At 33.1% G+C, this 20,874-nt stretch overlaps 1 protein-coding gene across 18 annotated transcripts in view; it reads left to right on the top strand.

Moving 5' to 3' along the window:
* Window positions 1-20,245, top strand: part of LOC121418790 (kinesin light chain) — a 78,294-nt gene extending 58,049 nt beyond the window's left edge. For 8 of the 18 annotated variants that reach the window (XM_041612906.1, XM_041612910.1, XM_041612920.1 and 5 more), the window contains 4 exons: window positions 6,858-6,976; window positions 7,791-7,832; window positions 14,545-14,596; window positions 15,201-20,245. In XM_041612906.1, the coding sequence (XP_041468840.1) occupies window positions 6,858-6,976; window positions 7,791-7,832; window positions 14,545-14,596; window positions 15,201-15,290 (303 nt within the window). In that variant the 3' untranslated portion in view covers window positions 15,291-20,245. Of the gene's footprint in view, window positions 1-6,857; window positions 6,977-7,790; window positions 7,833-11,187; window positions 11,249-14,544; window positions 14,597-15,200 lie in introns of those variants that run through there. The other 10 variants (XM_041612913.1, XM_041612916.1, XM_041612919.1 and 7 more) reach the window with 6 other exon arrangements.
* The last annotated feature ends 629 nt before the right edge of the window (window positions 20,246-20,874 follow it).

Here is a 20,874-nt window from a genome sequence, read left to right on the forward strand (position 1 = left end):
TTATTGTTTTATTTGGGGATCAGGGCCAATGCTTCCATAGAATAGATTTGGGTCGTATAACACAAAGATTTGTGATCAGTTGCAAATTGCAAGCAATGATTGATAATAATACATAATAATACATGCATTACCAATCATGATGTTTAGTCATCAACATTTTGCAATTGATAGCAAACCTTTGTGTCAAGGGGTCCTGGTATGGGATGCAATGAATGCAACTATCCCATTCCATTATTGGCTTTTGCTTTGGTAGTGGTGCATGAGGAGCATTTTGAAAGTTTGGTTAAAAACCTGTCGAAAGGGACCACTCGCAGTTCAGGGTTTCATTCCAAATAACTTTTCAGAGCCAAAGACGTTTCTTGGGTTTAGCTATAGATTATGTTAATATCAGTTTATATCAGTTAATATCTGTTCAATATTTTGGATAATTCTACTTTCAAAGTTATCTCCTTTTTGCTTGTGAGGACTGATATATTGACTTCTGTCTGTGTATTTCTTGTACCCTACCCTCCCCAGTGTCCTATCTATTCATTCTTTTAATCTTGTTTGGATGTCAAGATTCTTGACAAAACCTGTTAATGTTTGTAGTAATTTTGAACGAGGATCATATACACTACACTTTTCACTGGGTCAAACACTGTTATTTATTTGCTATATTCACTGTCTTCGTTCCTGTCTATTTGGGATATGGAGAAAGAACTTAACATGTGTATTCTCATTATTTATATATTTTTTGTGATTGTAGTAGTAACGGCACTCTTTTCTGTCCAATTTTCTACACAAACTGCAAGCTTTTGGATGTGATTTTCAGCAAATTTTGAGATTGAAGTGGTTTTAGTGAACGTTTCTTTTAATTGTGCTGCTGTGTTCTGCTGTTGCTTTAAAGGTTAACTGAGAAAACGGAAAAATGATTGAAATAAAGCATATCTTAGGAATCAGTATGAACAGGATGTAATGCAAATTTTTCTTGTAATATTCTGAGAAGATTTTGAATAATTTGTGTGATTATTTAAGCAAAGTCACACTGACAAACAGCAAACATGTGTAGGATATGGTATAAAGAAAGATAACTGATTGAGGCACTTGATATAGAAATTTTGTACAAAAGCTTGCAGGACTGTGTACATTTGAGTTTGATTTGCATGCTGCTATACCAATTAATGATTTGTCTGGCACTATATATATATATGATTTCAAATCCCTTGTGCTGCTTTCCTTATATTGATTTATTCTGAGGCACAATAGAGTTGTATCAAATAGATATGGATCTATATTCATTTATATTCCAATTGATTCTTATCCATGTTTGATCAATATATTAATTTTTGTTTCACTTTGCTTCTTTGGCCTATTTTCATTTCTCTGCAGAGTGCATGCCCATGGGTATTGTGTAGCAGTCTTGTCATGATTATTTATCAAACATGTTCCTCTTTTACATGTCTCTAAAATGAATATATATGCAGAATGTTCATGTATTTTATCTGTATTTTCTCTCCCTCGATCCCCTTTTAGCAGGTTCCTCAGTCCCTACGTGCAAATATGTGATTGTGCATGTAGCCCTGCATGTATTCAACAAGTTCTTTCTAATAGCTTGTCTGCATTTTCCTCTTTTGCACTTTCCCTAACTCCTTCAAGCACTTGCATGAGCATCTTTCGGAAATTAATGCATACTAATGAGTCAGACAGGTCAAAAGAATGTAAAAAGGATTTCACAGCTGGCATAAAAAGACATAGCTAGGCTACCTACATAGTTTCAATAATAATTGTTTTGGTAATTTACATGTATGTTGTCATAATTCTCTACATAGTTGAAATAAAAGGGATGCAGTATTTTGAATCTGGAAAGTGTTTTAGGCTTGTGTCGGGTAATAGACACTGTGTGTTATTCATTTAACGTTATGGTGTTTTGTCATTGTATCGTCGCTTTATTTACAGGTCATTTCTTATTTCTCAATGATATCCTTGCTCTATATGTGTCTTTGTTGTCTCTTGATCATGCTTTTTGTATGAGACCATGTGTGATGTTACATGTGCATGGATGTTTTAATGCGCACTTCAAGAAACCTAGCCATGAAGAATATCTATATCTCCCCATTAGGGATTTAAGATATGCTATTAGTGTCACACCAGAAACTTTTGTTCATATTAAACTGAAACAATTCCAGGAAGGGTCCAGGTGAAAAGGAACACGCTTCAACATGTCAATCACTGCACTTAATTTGCTATATAGATACTTTTGCCAAGAAAACGGCTGTCTCTTTTGTACAAAAACGTCAAAAGTTTCTGGTTTTATGTAATGTATTGTGGATCACTGATTGGGGTTCTTTCACCAAAGCCTATCAAATAGCATATGATTTTAAAGGGATTAAAAAGCTTATAGAGAGTGATGCCAAGAGCCTGGATATCTTTTCATCTTGAGTTTGAAGAACCGCCACTTATTGACTGGAATGAAGTGGGGGGGGTACATTTGCTAGTCCAGGGGGGGCGTTTCATCAACATTTTTGTCCGACAAGTTGTCAGATCTGACATCTTTCCTTGATTCTAATTGGCTGAGAAGGACTGTAACTATGGTAACTGTCGGATAAAATGGGACTTGTCAGATAAAACGTCTGACATGTCCTTTCATGAAATGCTCCCCTGGTGTTAGCCCAGGTATTGGTCTGAGTCAGAAAAGTTTTATGGTATGAAAAAGTAAAAAATTAAATAGTTCATAGTTTCATTAAATTGGTCCATGTTTGAATATCTTAAAACACATTTGTGTAAATGTACAAAAGAAAACTGATTTTTTGGCCATTTTTGCATTCATACAATTATGGAATTCATCAAAGATATTAAAAGCATGGGATTTGATATTACCAGGGCCCAGTAAAGCACTTGATTACGTTGATCTCTCTGTGCAGTCAAAAGTAAAAAAAAAAAAAAAAATCAACTGTGATCAATAGCTCACCTTTGTTTTACCGGGCCCAAGGTATCTTTCATATGTTCTTGAAATGATGCGTCCATATCACTCAAATGATTGCAAATGTTTTTGGATCAACAGTAATTTTCTTGTGTTTTTTTTGTTGAGATTTTAAGATTATAAAATGCAAAATTGTAATTTATAAGTGTTATTGTTTAAGATGTTTAAGGAATGTAAAGGTAAACAAGAAGACATGCAAAGCTTCTGACATTTGCTCCAACAATAATTGCTCTCATGCAAATGTGCATGATACGTCAAACATAAAACTGAACTCTACCAAACTGTATTCCTCACCTGTATTGCATCAATCTGTAGAATGTTCTTCATCACAATTGCTCTTATCCAGACCCAATGATTATGGAAAAATATAGATATGAGACAATTATTGTAAAAACAGTAGCAAATATCATACAAAAATAATATATTGTGTAATCAAATAATCAAAGCAATGGCATGGAATACATCTATTTTGAAGAGATATAAATCTATATCATCAATTGTTTGGTATTGGCGCTGTCACACCTTGGCGTTTTAGACAGCGTATGCAGACGTTTACGTATTAGTAACTTATATCGAACGCTTTGTTAACTTATAAGGAACGTATTCCAACGAATGCTTAGCGTATTGCTGGCGTACACAACTTATGCCCTACGATAGCCTAACTTACGCGAGGCAGCGTATCGCTGATGAACACGTGTCGTAGCCTATAAAAAGGCTGCCGCTCGACTATTCAAATCAAAACCGCACGATACATCACCGTATCAACACCACCGCCATGCCGAAGAAAACTCCTGTGAACCCCACCTTTATATACCAATTCCTATAAACGTTGTCAATACGTCATTATACGGTAGCTGTAAGTTATAAACACGTTCAGTAAGTTTTGTGGTCGTCGGGAGCACGTCTTCATACGTCAATATACGTTGGAGTTAAGTTACACATACGTTCAAAGCACGTTACTCATAGGTTAGAAGTAAGTTTTAGGGTACGCTGGACATTATCTCGACGTACATCGACTTATGAGTAACTTACGAGTAACGTGTGTCAACGTGTATCAACGATTGCGTAACTTGCCTACAACTTATGGCCCGCGTATTCGGGACGTATGAGCCATACGTGGCATACGTCGAAAAATGTTGTGCTTGCACAAAATTTTTCAACGACCTCGCCGTATGACGACGTATACCAGCGTGTTTTAGCGTACTCTTAACGTATGCAAAACTTACCAGTAACGTATTTGACGTACGCCAGCGTATTCGCCAAATTCCTCATACGTCGGGCACACGCTGTCTAAAACGCCAAGGTGTGACAGCGCCATATGCTTTTGGAAACTTTGATAAAAAAAATAATCATGCCACATTGTAATGATAAATAAGCTTAGCATTCATGTCTAAGAAGTGTGTTCTTTGATGTAAACATGTTTGATTATGCCCTTTAACTAAAATGATGCAATTGATATAACAATTGTTATCAATCATATGATATGGCAGATGATTTGATTTAGAGTTACAATTGATGACAATATTGCTTGTATCATTTTTGTTTTGCAGGGCATTTAAATGGTTACAACATATATACATCAGTGTTAAAATGATTTGTTGCTGAGGTAATTCAGTAGATTGTCCATTTAAGTTATTTCAGACCAAACAGATGGTTCTTAACAAGTACTCTGTAAATTAATTCATGAATCAGTATTTTTGTGAAAATGTCACGTTTCTTGCAAGTTTCTTTTCCTTCCTAAACTCTGACATCCTTGAAAGCAAAATTAGCAAATTCTGTACAACAAATGCAAGCATATTTTTATAGTTTGATAGATTGATGAAAATTGGAGATTCATAGAATGTCTGAAACATAATGTTTATTACTATTATATTGATATTGTAGATATTTAGTTAGTTTTCTTATCAAATATCGCAATTTTAGAGTATTCATGTTGGTCAGTGGTAATAAGTACGTTCCATATTATGACAAGTTAGGTGATACATGTAGCTCCTGTTACACAATATTTGCATGAAAATTCAAAGAGACTCTTTTCAGATTTAGATAACTAGAGTGTTCTAGTCTAGTCTCAGAAAATATTACTCTAATTATGTTGATATGACTTCTTAAAAATTAAGCTCAATTCCTTTGTGAAATCTTTGATACAATTTTCTTTAACTTCCTTCAGCCATTTCTGACAATGAAATTGTTTGTTGAACCCATTCCAATTTTCATTTGTTTCACTTGTTAAGTGGTTTTTTTTCTGTACGTCATTCATTCAAAATCGATAAGTTTTATTTCAAATTAATCAACATAATGCATGCAATATAGTGTTCTAGTTTTGATACAAATGTAAAAGTGTTGCAGGCTGGTTTATTATGTGTGGTCATATATACATGTACATGTGTGTTTAAGTTTTAATATTGACGCATGTTCACAAAAAGAAGAGTATGGTTATCACTGCAATATGCACTGCACAGCCACATCCAAATAAAGTAAACAAAATTCAGTAAGCAATCTACATAAATTACAGCAAATCTAATCATTATCTTTTGGACCTCATTTGAATACCAGTACTGTCAAATGAAATGCAATGGCAAGAAGAATTTCGAATTATGTATTTAAAATGTTGATTTATACATGATTATATTGTTGGTAATTCAACCCAGCTGTGGTAAAATCACTTCCCTGTACACTTTCTGCAAATGCCACCACCCTGGACCTTTCACTTTGCACTTGATATACTAAGCCCCTTGCCCATTGAGATGCTCCCCCCCCCCCCCCCCGAGATAAAGTCACACAAAATTTACCTGCCCCATTTATACTCTAATTTCAATTTAAACACACACAGTCCTTTCTAAAACCCTGTTTAACCTTTTGTTTCCTTTTATTTTTATCATTTGTTTTGTGTTTCTCATTTAAATGTCCATGCTTTCATAAATGATGTTTTCAAACTTATTATTTTATTTTTCTTCTTGATCCCGACAGATGTAATTTCTTAGTCTCATTATGATTTAATCCCTCATTTTCCCTATATGCAGCAAGTGTTTTGGTCTAATGCTCTCTTTCTCACTGAATAGCATAGAAGTTGATTTAGTCATGATTTGCTGCTTAGAAATAAGCATGATCTAAAGTCACAACAGTTTTAAGTTGATAAATTGTTTTATCGGGTGGAAATAATCAAATCTTCCCTACTGAGAAATAATTTTACAAATTACAACCGAAAATGAATATCAAGCAATCATTTGTATATTTCCATTCTATTATTCATCCACATTGATGTGTGTGTATTCAAGTTAATATATTTTGGAGGGGGAGAAATAAAGAAGATCGTTTTTTTTAATACAGATTTAGTTTATATTCATATTTTTGACATAATTCTGGTGAAAAAGTTTATACATCTTCAGCAATTTTGTTTGCTTTTTGTAATAATTTCATGGGTAAACCTTGATCTGATAAAATAATTTCATCTCTGGTACAGGGTTCATGTCTCCATCCATGTTATTGCATAACAGTTCCTCTTAAAAGCTAAATGTGACTTCTGATCATCTCCTAGCAGCAAGTTCATCGCTGGGTGACAGAATCCTTGTATCTCAAAGTTTAGGGAACTGATATTGCTTCAGTTTGGTGACTACACAAACTATCAAGTGACGTCCCAGCGCTTTTACAAAATCTCAATCTTTAAAAAGTGTTAATCATTATGTCACATCAAATGGAAGGCAATCTCAGTGATACAACGTTACGGCATTCATGTCTTTTTCACTTTCCTGCGCATTTTGAGGTACAAGATTTTGTCTCCCCAGCACCATTAATGGTAGGAAAGAGAGAGATTTGGGGGTAAAGAGAGCAGTTTAAGTGGCCCTTTAGCATGCCTGCATGTTGAACCCAAACCTATGTTATGTCCTTCTTATCATGTCAGAATGGCGATGGCAAGTTAAGGAGAAGCGGTTCACTGTCAAAACTCAGGGCATCGGTGCGGCGTAGCAGCACTAAACTTCTCAACAAGCTCAAAGGAAGAGAGTCCGACGATGACGGAGGGTGTGTATCTACTCTCAAATATATCCTATATGGCCGTAGATGGGGGTACATAGAGGTGTTTTTTATATAAATATATATATTTATATATTTTGCAGACTGTACTTTGATAGAAAGATAAACCAGTTTTTAATGCCTAAAGACTTACCTTTGTAGAACATACTTATAAACTTTGAATCTATTCCTACAGAATTTCAATAGGAGTAAATTAGAACTTTTTTATGTTTTAAACCAATAGGAGAATTATAGAGGTCCTGAATCATAAGAATAATTTTATAATTTGTATGGAGACTTCTCTCAATGTTCCATTAAAATATGAACTTGATCTCCAAATTAGTTTTCATTTTGTCACACCATGGGTAGAAATGAGAATGCGAAGTAGGTCCTTGGGGAAATGATTTCATTTTTTTTTGGTGGGAATAGCTCCAGAGTGGTTGACTTGATAGCCAGTCCTATAATTTTTACTTCATAGATATTCTTGCAACACCTGAAACTATGATTGTCAATAATTGTGTTCATGAATGAGAGAAATTATAAACAACTTTTGAAAGAAGCTTATAACAGAATCAATCATTAAAACTCTCATAGACAACCAAAATGCAGAATTAAAGAAGACAAGAAGAAAGTCATTTCAGAGTTGTGATGAGTAATGTGCAGAAAGTTGGAGTATAGATCAGTAGAGAAAATAATTACATCAACATTTTCCTAAAAGGCCGAGAACATTGTTGGAATATATGTAGTTAACTCTGAATACAGACATTATTACGTTTTCCCCCTACGTTCCTCTTTTACTTTTACAATCTTTAAAACCTCAAAGGTCTGACATTTTTGATGGTTTAATGGATATGGTGAAAAGTGGGTGAGTCTGGTTTTATCAGCTGGTTTAGACGTAAAGTGCCTTGTCCGCCTGTGGGGACGCATACAGTCTTTGTAACTTTCTATGATCGATATGATGCCCTCTATTATCGAGTAAGGCATGCGTATCCTAGGAATAGACTACTGGAAAATATGAAGGAAACCTAGCCAGCCGTCTTGAAAGAACTCTGACCTAGCATTCAAGGGTCTTGTTTGCTTTGCTGTTAGCACAAGCATTGCATGTATTCTATTATCGAAACAGTCATTGTTCTCATTGTTGTGCTGAAAATATATCTATTGAAAGTATTTATTTTGTGACCTGTTCGGGCTATTTATATACCTAGTTGTGGGAGGTTTGATAATAATAGGAATTTTACTTAGTTTAGCCAAGTAATCCATTTTTATGTGGCAAAGTATTTGAAACTAAAATTGAAATAAATTGTAAAATACACATCAACTTGATTTAAAGTTCACTCATTTTATCAATGAATTCATGGATGCAGATCTTAAAACAGTACTTATAATTTCAAGTAAATGATGAAACAACTCTAGGGAAATCAAAAGAAGCTGATATGTCTACTATTTGGAACAGTGTATATTGTTATAATCATATTTGTGGCCAAATACTTGCTCTCTTCTGCTTGATTATATTGGCTCTCTCAAATCAACTATTGTTTATTAGCATAATTAATGCTTCGTTCATCATTGTTTCCTAAAACTCCACTCAAGCTCCCAAATTGTGTTTCTGTATATTATTTTGCTTTGTTTCAAGAAATATGACATTCTTTTTCTTTGATTTTCCTATGATTATAGCTGTTTTTTGTTTTATTGGTCAATTATCAACCTTGTGAGCTTGTAATTGTTCATTTTTCTGTGGAATTTGTTGTACATGGCAAATACATACACAATGATGTTGATATGATGTTGATGTTGTATATTCCTGTTCATCAACAATCAGTTTGATAGATATCTGAAACCACTTTATACAATCATCGCTAGTAGTACTACATTGAAAACCCCCAACATTTCACAGATTGAAGATATATACAGAATATTTATACATCTAAACATAAGAAATTACATCAATATTTTACACATTTTCAAATAGGAAAGTCATTGTAATATCAAAAGTTTGAATATTTGAACATGAGAGAACAGGGTTTAGTAGACTTTTAAATGAACATTCAAATTATTTCAGGATTAAGAAAATGTCCACAGTTTTAAAACAGATATTTTACACAACTCATATGAATCACATTTAGATCACTAAAAGTCAGATATTCAAGCCCTTTGAAATACAAATTTATGTGAATAATCATGCTTTCAGGATTCTTTTGTCAAATTCTAATATTTTTAACACAAATTTTCACAATACTTTTATCAACCAACACAATTTCCAGTGGAACATGATGACATTGTTATTTAATAAGCTTGATTACATATATATGTATTTTGGTTAGCTAAAGATATAAAGTTGTTGTGCCAGTCTGTGTAAACAAAGCAAAACAATTGTTTATATGGAGAGTTTTCATTTGATTGCAGTTGTATTTAACTCCATTGTGATGTTATTGGTTCTTTTATAATTACGTTTTGATCAGCTTCTATAACACCTGGTTCCACAGTGCTTTATATGTCTTTACTATGTTGCTTCAATTTGGTGCAAAGTTCTCTCTTTGCTTTTTAGTTTTCATATCATGTTGTTAACCTCGTCCGTTTCAATGAACAAAAAAAATGCCTTCGTGGGTGTCGGAATTCTTGCTTCTAAATTTATGTTTAATTGCAAGAGACTCAAAATTTCTACCCTCTTTAGCACTCTCGTAACTTGTCAGTGTCATGTTTGTAAATTTTCACTGTTGTCTATCACTTTTCTGTGTTGTCAGTCACAGCCAAGAGGGCGTTAATCTTACATCCAAATGGATATGGTTTAATGTCTGTATGGTTCTAAACACATTATGTGCCATTAGTGTAATTTTATTCACATCTCTGTTAGCTAATGATATATCTCACCACCATGTTGCACCCCTAGTTGTTGTTTTACAGGACTTTTGTTGGAGTCAGCCATTGAGTGACCCTGTAATTCCCGAAGACTACCCACAACATGTTGGAGGCAATTTTGCATGAAATAGGATGTTGCTCTCTTTCCTGAGCCCCAGACCTTCATTTTAATGTTATAAAGCATTATCTATTGTGTTGCTTGTTTGCATGTTCAGTTATGCACTTCTCGATTCTTTTCAATTTCCTTGAATTTTGCATGTCTTGAGAGGGCCAAACTGGACTGTTTATATAATTTCAATGAAAGAAATGCAAAAAATATTCTCTTTTATAACCCAGAGATTTCTTCAAAATTTCAGTGATAAACAAGGTCAGTTCTTAAAATGCAATGACAGCAGAAAATTTGGGCTTATATCAAAACATATCTGAAAAGATAATTCATTTTGTAAAAATTTACGAATTTCTTTGTAGATATTTAGGTCTTCTTTACAACACCTTATTGAGGTAAAATTGCAAAGCAGGTAGGTTGTCCAATTTTTGATGATTTAAGCTCAATTTCTATATTTGCTTCTTCGACATTTGTTTTCAAGTGATTGAAAACGCATTTGAAAAGAGAGTCGTTTTAATTCCTTTCAACTAAATTTTTCTTCAAACATTTGAAATGAAAGTGAGTGGAATTGTATCTCTTAAATTCAACCACATGTTTTATCCTAACGAATGTGATGAGGGTGAATATCCAGATTTCTAATGCATTCTTATATTTCTGAATATTCAAATTGTTGATAAGTCTTACTTAGGCAGTTTTAAGACTTGCAAGATATACTGAATTACAAATTTTATAATTTATTTTGAAAATATTTGACCACATACTAAATTTCAAGGGCGTTAACCTATTGAAATTTTGGAAAACATTCCCAGTTGGCCCATCTCGAATGAATTTTTTTTAAACCCTTTTTTCCCCCAATATTTTTCATAGATTCTTTTAAGGTTAAAGCCATTGCGTATGATTGCTTTCACCATGGCAATGAATTGGATGTTGATTTTTTTCACCAAAATATACATCGAATCTTGGAACCAGATTATTCAGAGTTATGTCTTTTTGGATATCAAATTACATTAGCAAAATTTGCATGTGTAAATGATGATTGCTACGGAATGTGCACTATAAACATGACAGCTTGCTGGAACATGGAGCTCTGCTAGGATGAATGTATAAAAATGAGATTTTAAAAGATGAATTTTAAAAAGAAAATCAATCTATTTAATGATGTGAATCTTGTTTGCCATGATCCTCACTGACACTCCTGATCTTCTTGATATCTTTGTCTTATCTTTGTCCTTCTTTGTTCCTCACGTTGGTTGGCCAGTTTCCGTAGAAGTAATGGAATAGAGGTGTGTAGAAGTCTCTCCGTCCCTGTAGAGGTATATGTACGTAAGACACTCGCCTACCTCTGTGCAACGCATCTCTCTCTCTACCCCACTTCACCGTGCATGAACCCTTGTCGTATGTCTTGTTCCCGCATGGTTGTGAAGAATTTCCTTGAGGATTTTGTGAACTTGTCGATATTTGTATTTTCTTCTCATTTCAATTGATGCATTTTGTGATTTTACTTTGATTGTGATATTTTGTTTGTACAAGAAATGGTCCCATTGATGATAGAGAATATATGTTTTAGTATAGATTTATTGTCAACTTGTTGCCATACCCTTATTATCAAAGATTAGACATTAACAAAAGCACTGTGGTAACCATTAAAAAGCTGATCAACTGTACTCTTTGCCAGTGAAACCAATATACTCAATCCCTCCCATTCCTTATTCTATAGTTACAGATTATTGTTGGTGTGTTAACACTGCCCAAAAAAGCTGTGTAATCACTGCTTTGACGTGTCTTGTGGCACTGCCATTAGCACAATTGCAAACATGATACATAATCTTTCTGCAGTCTGTATTGGTTTACAACAGATTTGCATGTTAACTGTTATAAACCAATGACGATTATCAAGCTGAATTAGAGTAGAAAAAAATGCAGCAGTGTGAGTGCTTAATACAAAACTTAGGCTATTATTTTTCCAGAAAAAAAATCTTGTATGGCATTGTGTCTACGGCTCTTAGGAAGGGCTTTGAGAAGGGTGAAGGAACATATATAGTTCTATATGAATAAATGTAAGGAAATTATGTCAGATAAGATTTTTAAAAAGTTTGATTAAAGATTTTGTATTTGATTTGATGAGGTTGGTTTGATTAATAGGTGATGAACTACCACTACAAAGATACACATGTATTAGATTAAAAATTTGAGGGGGATCGATAGTCCAGAGATATCACATTTATTTCGATAAATCCGATATGAACCCTGTATGGCTTATTGATGCATATGTTATATAGCATGCACCATTATGATTTCATGACTTGACAAATTATTTATCATGAGATATATATAGTAATTATCAACAAATTATATCCCTTTCCATGCCTTTATATTGCCTTATTTGCTTACCATGTATTTTATATACATGTAAATGTACCATGTAATGACATGTGAAGTCGTTTTTTCTTTTTGACGGAATCTCCTTTATTTTGAATATGTTCTTAACCTCATTCATTTTTGTTAATTCATTAAGTAAAACAATTTTAGACCGTTGCATATGTTGATAATATTTGCAATCTAGTTTCATGAATATGTTGTTATAATTCTTTCCAAACCAACCATCAATAGATTGTCCAGTATATTTTAATAAAGAGGGGTTTTGCCATTTTATTTCAAAATTATTGTGCGAGAAATACCCATAGTATGATGTGACATTCTATTTTTTTCCTATAAGAAGGAAAGGATTAACGTTATCCTTTCATAATCTCCATCTCCTTGTCACACGGTCAATCATTTGAATATTTCCATTAATACATCATCTACTTCATCATGCACATTACAAATGAAATTTGGAACCATATACATCTGTATCCTATTATATTCACATTTTAACAGATCAATTGCTTATTCCCACATATTTATGCTAACCCATCCAATTTGGTGCGCCATACGCTTTACATTTTTCTGGTATTGTGTACAGCAAGTTCATCACTGATACATGTATATTCACAAGGTTAAACTCCCAATGACGTTTTTACATGTTTTTCTCTTACTTGCACAAGATTAGGATTTATTCATCATTGTACAAATAAATTTCATGATAAAATCCCATCTTTGGTGAATATTTCAATAATATTCACTAAATAATAATCTCAAAATTTTGCTTCAGTGCCATCACATCGGCCTATTTGATTTTATCATATACACATTTCAGTCTTGATTCATTTTCATAGTTTCTTTTATATTTCCTTTAAAGTATATTGGGCATCATATATTTCATATACATTTACAGTGTGTATAAAGTTAAACCAAATTTATAGGGCCAACATTCACAGATTGTTGAATATAACAATTCAAATTTACCAGAATTTGAAAACAGGATCTCCTTATCTGGTTTAATATAAATATCATACCTGTACCTCTAACACTACATAGAGTATGACTGAATGAATTAATGTTAAAGCCAACAGTGTAGATAAGATTCCTATATCCCATGTTTCTGTAAAGTGGATGAAGTGAGTGGAGCTGACCAGTCAGTTGGAAAAAGCAACCTTTTCATCATTAACATATTCCTCAGTTCAGTGACAAATCTAACCAACTCCACTGAGGCATCCGTAAAGGTTTCAGCTCAGTTGTTCTTGCCCCCCCCCCCTTCCGCCCAAAAAAGTGAATTCTAAATTCATCTTCCACATAAATTTATTGAAACGTTTGTGGTGTCAGGGTTGCGAGTAAGATATCAATAGAAAACACTTTAGGTGCTGCTCTTTTGTATTCTGGCCAATCTATATTACAATGGTCATTAATCTCTGAATATTAGCCTCTAAATTTGGATTATCCCCATTACCTTTGTTTTAATACACAAAGCATATGTTTGCACCAGGTTGATAGTTTGTGAAGGCAGACTTTTGCAATTTCAATTTGCAACTATGAATATACATAAGCCAATGGTGTCGATCCGCAGAAAGTTCTATTCATCTGGGGGAATATTATGTAATAATGCAAAGCGGCATCCTCCCTAATAAATTGAAAGCGAGAGCGGATCGATCCCCATGACATAGGCTTCCATTGAAGTTGTAATATTCATGTAAGAATTGACCCACAAAATTTGAAGAAATAAAAATGCCTTCCCCCAAAAAGTTAACAAAGTTAAATATATTCTTTGCCACAAAAAATAACCACTTTTGCGATATCAAAACAGTCTATCATTTTTTGTAGATTATTTATCATGAAAAAAGTCACCCTAAAGCTACAAAAAATGACATCAGAATTAATAGGCAGATTAAACCTGATTCAGTTAGGTATACATGTATGTACAAAGGTCATAATTTTTTCTCCTGAAATTACTTTTATCTATCACCTAGTTGGATATTTTTTATATGGATATTTCTATGGGATATTCCAAATGAAAACTTTTCGAAATTTAGAGTAAAGATAAGGATGGTCATTTTAAGAGGAGTATTCATTTAATGGTCTCTAATAATTTCATATACATTACAGTACTAATGGATAATACTTGTCACAAACAAAGTTACCTTGAGATCTGAGTAATATATGCATTTTTATGTGATTCATTGGTTCTTGTGCTTTATTTTTTTAAATGTTAATTTTGATTTTTTTTTGTTTTTCCTCCCAGCATGAAAAGAGCTAGTTCAATGTCAGTTCTACCTAGCAGAGGGAATGATGAGGTAAGTCAAGTTATGCATAACTTTATCAATAAATGAATGATATATGAAATGAAAAAAAATCCTTTTCTTTTTAATGTGAAGTTTTCCAAATAATCTCATCCAAAAAAAGGGTAAATGATGTATTTAGTACTAATGAAATGTATTAGATTTTAAATTTTGTTGATTACATATGTAGGGCTACAAATAATTTGTTACATGATTTACCAACTTTCATGTCAGGTCACGAAGCCTGGCATGCCATTGTTCATTCATTCTCATATGCATCTGATTTGTAGCTGTAGTGTAAAATATATTTGATGTAATAAATTGAATATGACTGAGTAATATGAGTTGCCATATTCAAATTGCTCATAACTTCATGAGCCCCTGAATGTTAAAAAATCAATTTTTCTTTGAATCTCGAAAGTGTTTCCTCAACATTTTTTTCTGATAAGTTGCTGGATTTAACAATTCCCTTGTTTTGATTGACTGAGAACCATTGCTCTGTTGCTCCTGTCAAATAAAACACACTCCCTAGATATACATTTTTTTTTATTCTGGAGTTCTGGATAATTTAGTCTGAATGAAACGATGTTCATTTTTCTTCTTTTTCATATACCTACAGTCATCACCGGCACCCATTCAACTCAGTCAGCGTGGTCGCGTCGGAAGCCACGACAACCTTTCTTCACGTCGGCAATCTGGAAACTTCTGAGACGATCCCTTCATCAGTACCTCCATCCATTGCACAAACTTTTAGCGAGTTGAGATGATCCCTGCCTGATGAGATGGCAGCAGAATTAGTCCAGCATAGCTCTTTTATTTTTCAATGGCACAATGGAATAACTTGTGCTGCTTCAGTTTTTTCCACTAACATCAGAATTTGTAGCATCATAAGTGCCATGAAATCCCTGGATTTGGAGAAGAAAATTACACAACATGTGGATTTCCAGTTTTCATGTGGAGCTGATAAACATTTTGATGAACATTTCTTTGATATATTTGAACCAGAACTGACCACAGAATTTGTCGAAATCATATTCGTCAGTTTCCCTTTTAAAATGGTAGCGCCATGAGGATGATCAGACTTCATGACTTGTTTGACCTGTTTCTAGAATTTCCCAAATCAGATTGACCTTAGTGAAACAAACTGTAGATACCTAGGCTCACTTATTCATGATGTACTAAAAGAATGGAGACTTCAAAGGTCTTGTTTTTCTTTTGCAAATAAGATGAACATTTTTTTATTGGGTTCATATGGACAATCTGATAAAATATATTGCAAATTATTGTTCATTAATCTTCTGATTTTGTTGCTGTTCAGTGAATGCAGTGCCAGGCATGTCACCAGTCAATTGTCTGATGAATTTATTTGAGACAACATGCTTGATTTGTTTTGGGGTTTTTGCCCCCATGGGTGCTGCTTTGAAAGCTTATAAGTTTGAACTGAATAATATGTAGTGCATTCATTACCAACCAACATCACATGTAAATGAACATTACTTTCTCTCTTGCAAAAGAAAGACAAGACGTTTAAATCCCAATCTTGTGAAGAAGTGTGAGTGAGCATTACCAAAATATGGCGTGATGTGCAATGACTAGTGCACGTACTGACTGATTGTTGTTTTGTCTCCGTGGAAACCCCATACCAAAGTGGCACACAATTAGATGGTGACCATTATTTAATTGAATGTAGCTATATATAGAACATGTACAAATTCGAGAAAAACTAAGAGAAGAAAATTAGACATTATTGAATTTATCTGATTTATTGTATATTATAATTGATAGATACATACATGTACTTGCAAGAATTTGATAACTGGAATGATTTCTTGTAGGGTGAGGAGATAGCTTGATTGATGAATAGTGATAGATATACAAGGTTAGGTGTGATTTTACTTAAAATAGAGATGGAATCTAAACTTTAGCTGTGAGATTTATACTCTCTTTCTCATTCACTGATTTGAAGTGTACAGAATGTATAAAATGAATAAAACTGAAAAGAAATCAGCTGATTTCCGTGTTAGTAGTTAACGCAGTCTCTAAAAGAGTACCGGTATGCTGTCTGTGGCGTTTGTGACATCAATCAATGTCTGTTATTGTTTTAAAAGTATGAGTTCCCAAAATTGTTGAAAAGATGAATTTTAGAATTTGAATGAAATTTATTTTGAAAGGTAATGGCATTATCAAACTTTGCATTGTCAGTGTATGGCTTTATATAGAGAGAGAATGGTCTAATAATCTTTTACACATCATATATTAAAAATCATATGAAAATATTACATTATGTGTTTTCTCCTGAAGCAATTGCAGTGCACAGTTTAGCAAGAATCCAAATCAATATTTTTACAAAGCAAGTAATAAGTATTTAATTGTGAAGTGGTTAATGAATCATAAGTTGTTGGAAAACTCTGTCCTGATTATAATGAGATTATATGAATCAATAACTTGTGTTTGCATGTTATAAAATCTGTCATATAAGGAGGCAGTATAGTCTTATGGTGTTGTCGCATTCCTATATGTATGGTATTGAACACAAATCTACTGCATACTTACGCACAAAAAGTGTCAAAATAAACAAAAGATCGTGAATTCAACCTTAGTCCTTATAAAAAAATTATATACCATACAAATATCTCTTCATTTGGAATCGATCTATAATCAAGCTGTACCAAGAACTAGAAATAAGATTACTTTTTTACACAATCAAAATGATTTGGCAATCACCTAGTGAAGCTAATGTCTACTATGTAGGTTTAGCTGACGTCTCTCTTTGGCCAGAGATGTTGCAACTCTGCTGGATTGACACACTGCAAGACAATAGGAATGTATGTTGCTGATAAAGTTTATTTGTCCCATACAATATTTTCATAACATAGGATGTTATTGAAGAATTCATTTCATCCCCAATGTCCAGCCAATCTGGAGAACCTCCTCAAGAATAAACCAAGAGCTCTTTTATATTCCAATAATAGACAATTATTTTAAAACGTAAGTGTAGTATGAATTACATATTGAAATGAGATGTACTCAGTTTGTATTAATGCTTGCTTGTATGATAATTCTCAAACACGGAGTTGCTATCCAATCTGAAGCCAGGCATTGCATTGTGTAAAAATTCATGTAAGTCAACTCTTCATAGTATGGCTGAAATCATCAATTGTTAAATGAAAGTGATTTTAATTGTCAAACAGATACACAAAGCAAATCAAATTTTTTTATTGATCACTCTTTATTTCTTGCACTTATGATACTAGTATTTCAACATCTCAAATTGTGTCTGAATTAAATTCTTGGTGAATCTTTTTTTGAACTTTGTCAATAACAGAATTTATTGTAGAATATGAAGATAATGATCTTCGCTGCACTTTGAATATTGATATTGTCAGCAAGTTCTTCACTTAATAGAACCCCATCAATCCAGTATTATGGTTTCTTCATCGTTTTATTTGTGGTTTATATGCTGCCGGATAGTCAATTTATGTGTCACTATCTTCCTCTTAAAAAACAAATAGTAAATTACTGTTTATGTTCCTTGAATCAGCATTCATAATCCTTTTCAAAATGTGCTCTGATGTAATACTTATTAACATTACATTCATGAACTTGTTACAAATATAGATATCATGTGCTTTGTAGCCGAAACCCCTATTCATCTTTTCCAGAAAACGATTCATCTCAACCATTACATGGTTAGTGCTTACCCATTATTCTTAAACATTAGGAATTCACATGGCTTATACACCATACCATGTTTTCTCTTTTGAAAATGAATTAATGTCAATGTTAATTTCATACACAATATATTCACATGAAAATGTTATGATATGATTGTATTGCCTCTCACAAGATTGAAATATAGGTATATTAATATGTGTTTTCACAGATGAAAAGGTCAAAAGGCATTATAATGCATGTTTGTGAATATTAGCTCAGTTGTCACTCATGGTGATGTCTGCTTTGTATGAGTCTTGGCCACACTGTCGCTATTTTTTTTAATCAAATATCAGCATTCTGACAAAGAAGATGATTACAGCTCATTAAAGAATTCATTTATAACCCTTTGCATCTTGGGACTGGGCGGTTTCTGCTCATAACCATATGACACTGGGAGTGTACAAAATGTACAACCTTCTAATGCTATACATTCTACACTCGCTTTTGTAGACAAACATTTCTCTGTTGATATTGAAAAATAAGAAGACAAGGGGAATACGCATATGCTCAGGTCTTACATGTTTATAATGAAGAGACATGAAGTCACAATAAGGATCTGTATATCTGCTTTTGTTTGCCGTGATCTCAGCAAAATGAGCCTCCAACCGTTTTAAGATTTGCATTTATTGCAGTGTTGTGCACTTAATTAAAAACAAGTATAGTTCTGAAATGGCTACTACAGTAAATTTAAGCAAAGCATACTTGTGTATTGATAAAATTGAAGAGTCGGATGATTGTGATTTGGAAAAAATAATAAATTCAGTGTGGCCAAGGTCATCAAGGATATCTGACTGTGATCCTGTGACATGAGGTAGTATTGTATACGTCATCAACTGTCCATCTGTAGTTTGTAAGGCTTCAAGATATTTTGTTGCTCTAGTGTTATACTCTTATTTTTGTGCCTTGAAAATCTTTATCGTGTGCAGAGAACCTATTTATGAGGTAATGTAAAGAAAGAGCTATACAGATAGATGTCACAATTCAAATAAATGTGCTTGATATCGATTATGCTTTCCATGTAGAGTGAAGTTCCAACTTGCCTGGAATGAAGATGCTTAATTATTTAGACATTAGAAGAAAAAGAAAATGTACATACATTATATATGTAGTTTTATCTGTGCCATTTGTAAGAGTAATTCATCTGTTAGCAGAAGGGCAAACATCTCATTATGTCTATAATTTCCTATTACAAACATTGGGTAAAAAAAATACCTAATAAGTTATGATATCAGTTCACTTATATATGTTTACTTAAAATAAGAATAAAGAGTCTTGGTAATGTAATCACAAAATACTGATGAATAAGTTCATCTATTGACAATTCATTCAATATGGGATCATATGATTTCCGACAGTAAATTTTGAAATATTCTGACAGTAAAAATTCTAATATATTGAATGCACTATTTCAAGGGATGTCAGATAGTTTTGAGATAGACCGTGCCAGTAGTCTCTTTTTGAGATAGCATTTTCTTAATAAATCTTCTCCAGTGGTGACAATAGAATTAGACAGGTCTATTTTTCCATCTGATATGCACGAGGTTCAACTTTTTCTCTCAAAAATATCTTGTTCAGCTCATTAGATGCTCATTAGACGCTCATTATGTCGTACCTGACGTTGTCAGTAACACTGCTACAACTTGTTATCTTTTAGCCTTTTCTTACTGGTTAACCAAAACAAAGACTGCATTCCTTTGTAATCATATAGATTGTGGCTGTGCGGTGTAACTTATGTGTATACATACAGCAGGCATATCTTTGAACATATTGACAGATATTTCCTTTCATAAGTTCTAAGAGTACTTGTATAAAGTAAATGAAGGATCTCATCTTAGTTGATATGTGTGTAATAAATGTGTGATGCTTGCAAATACATTGATGACACAAAATGTATGGAATAAAAAAAAACTAAGTTCAATGTGCAAATAAAGAGATAAATGTAAATGCTGATTCGTTTGTTCTTGAGTAGTTTTTAAACTGTCATCTCTTGATCTTTTTGTAAATAGTTGATCAAATAATCATCAAGTATGCTCTATAATTAGGGCCTATTAGCCGTACATTAACATGCATATTTTGGTCTGCAAGATTTTATTGTGCAACATCAGAGCATTATACGATGCTCCAAAATCTGATGAATTCCCCAAACAGGCTTATTATACATGAGACTTATTGTTCAGTATTGTTTTATATTGGATGGTTTAATAAATAGTAATAGATAATAGATGGTAATGAAGATAATAATAATTATTATATTGGATGGCTCTTCTTCATATGGGATGTAGAAATATGCCACTTTATAGGGTTCCTTCAAATATCTAATGGAATATTTTCATGGAATATTTCTGGTATCATAATCTGAGCTAGTAATATCATTGTTCATTTTGTAAGTAGTAACTGGTAGCAAAAGCTAAATTCACCATCATTACTGTCATTACAAGGTGGACACCCTGCTCATCTAGAAAAACATGTAAAAAGGGTTGTTTTTCACGGCTGGTTAGGAAAAGGAGATACGTAGGACAAAGTTTGTAATTATTGTACTGTGATTCTTCTTGTAAACCTATTTATTTTGGTTGCACTGC

The sequence above is a fragment of the Lytechinus variegatus genome, chromosome 7, assembly GCF_018143015.1.
Source record: "Lytechinus variegatus isolate NC3 chromosome 7, Lvar_3.0, whole genome shotgun sequence".
Classification (NCBI taxonomy): Eukaryota; Metazoa; Echinodermata; class Echinoidea; order Temnopleuroida; family Toxopneustidae; genus Lytechinus; species Lytechinus variegatus.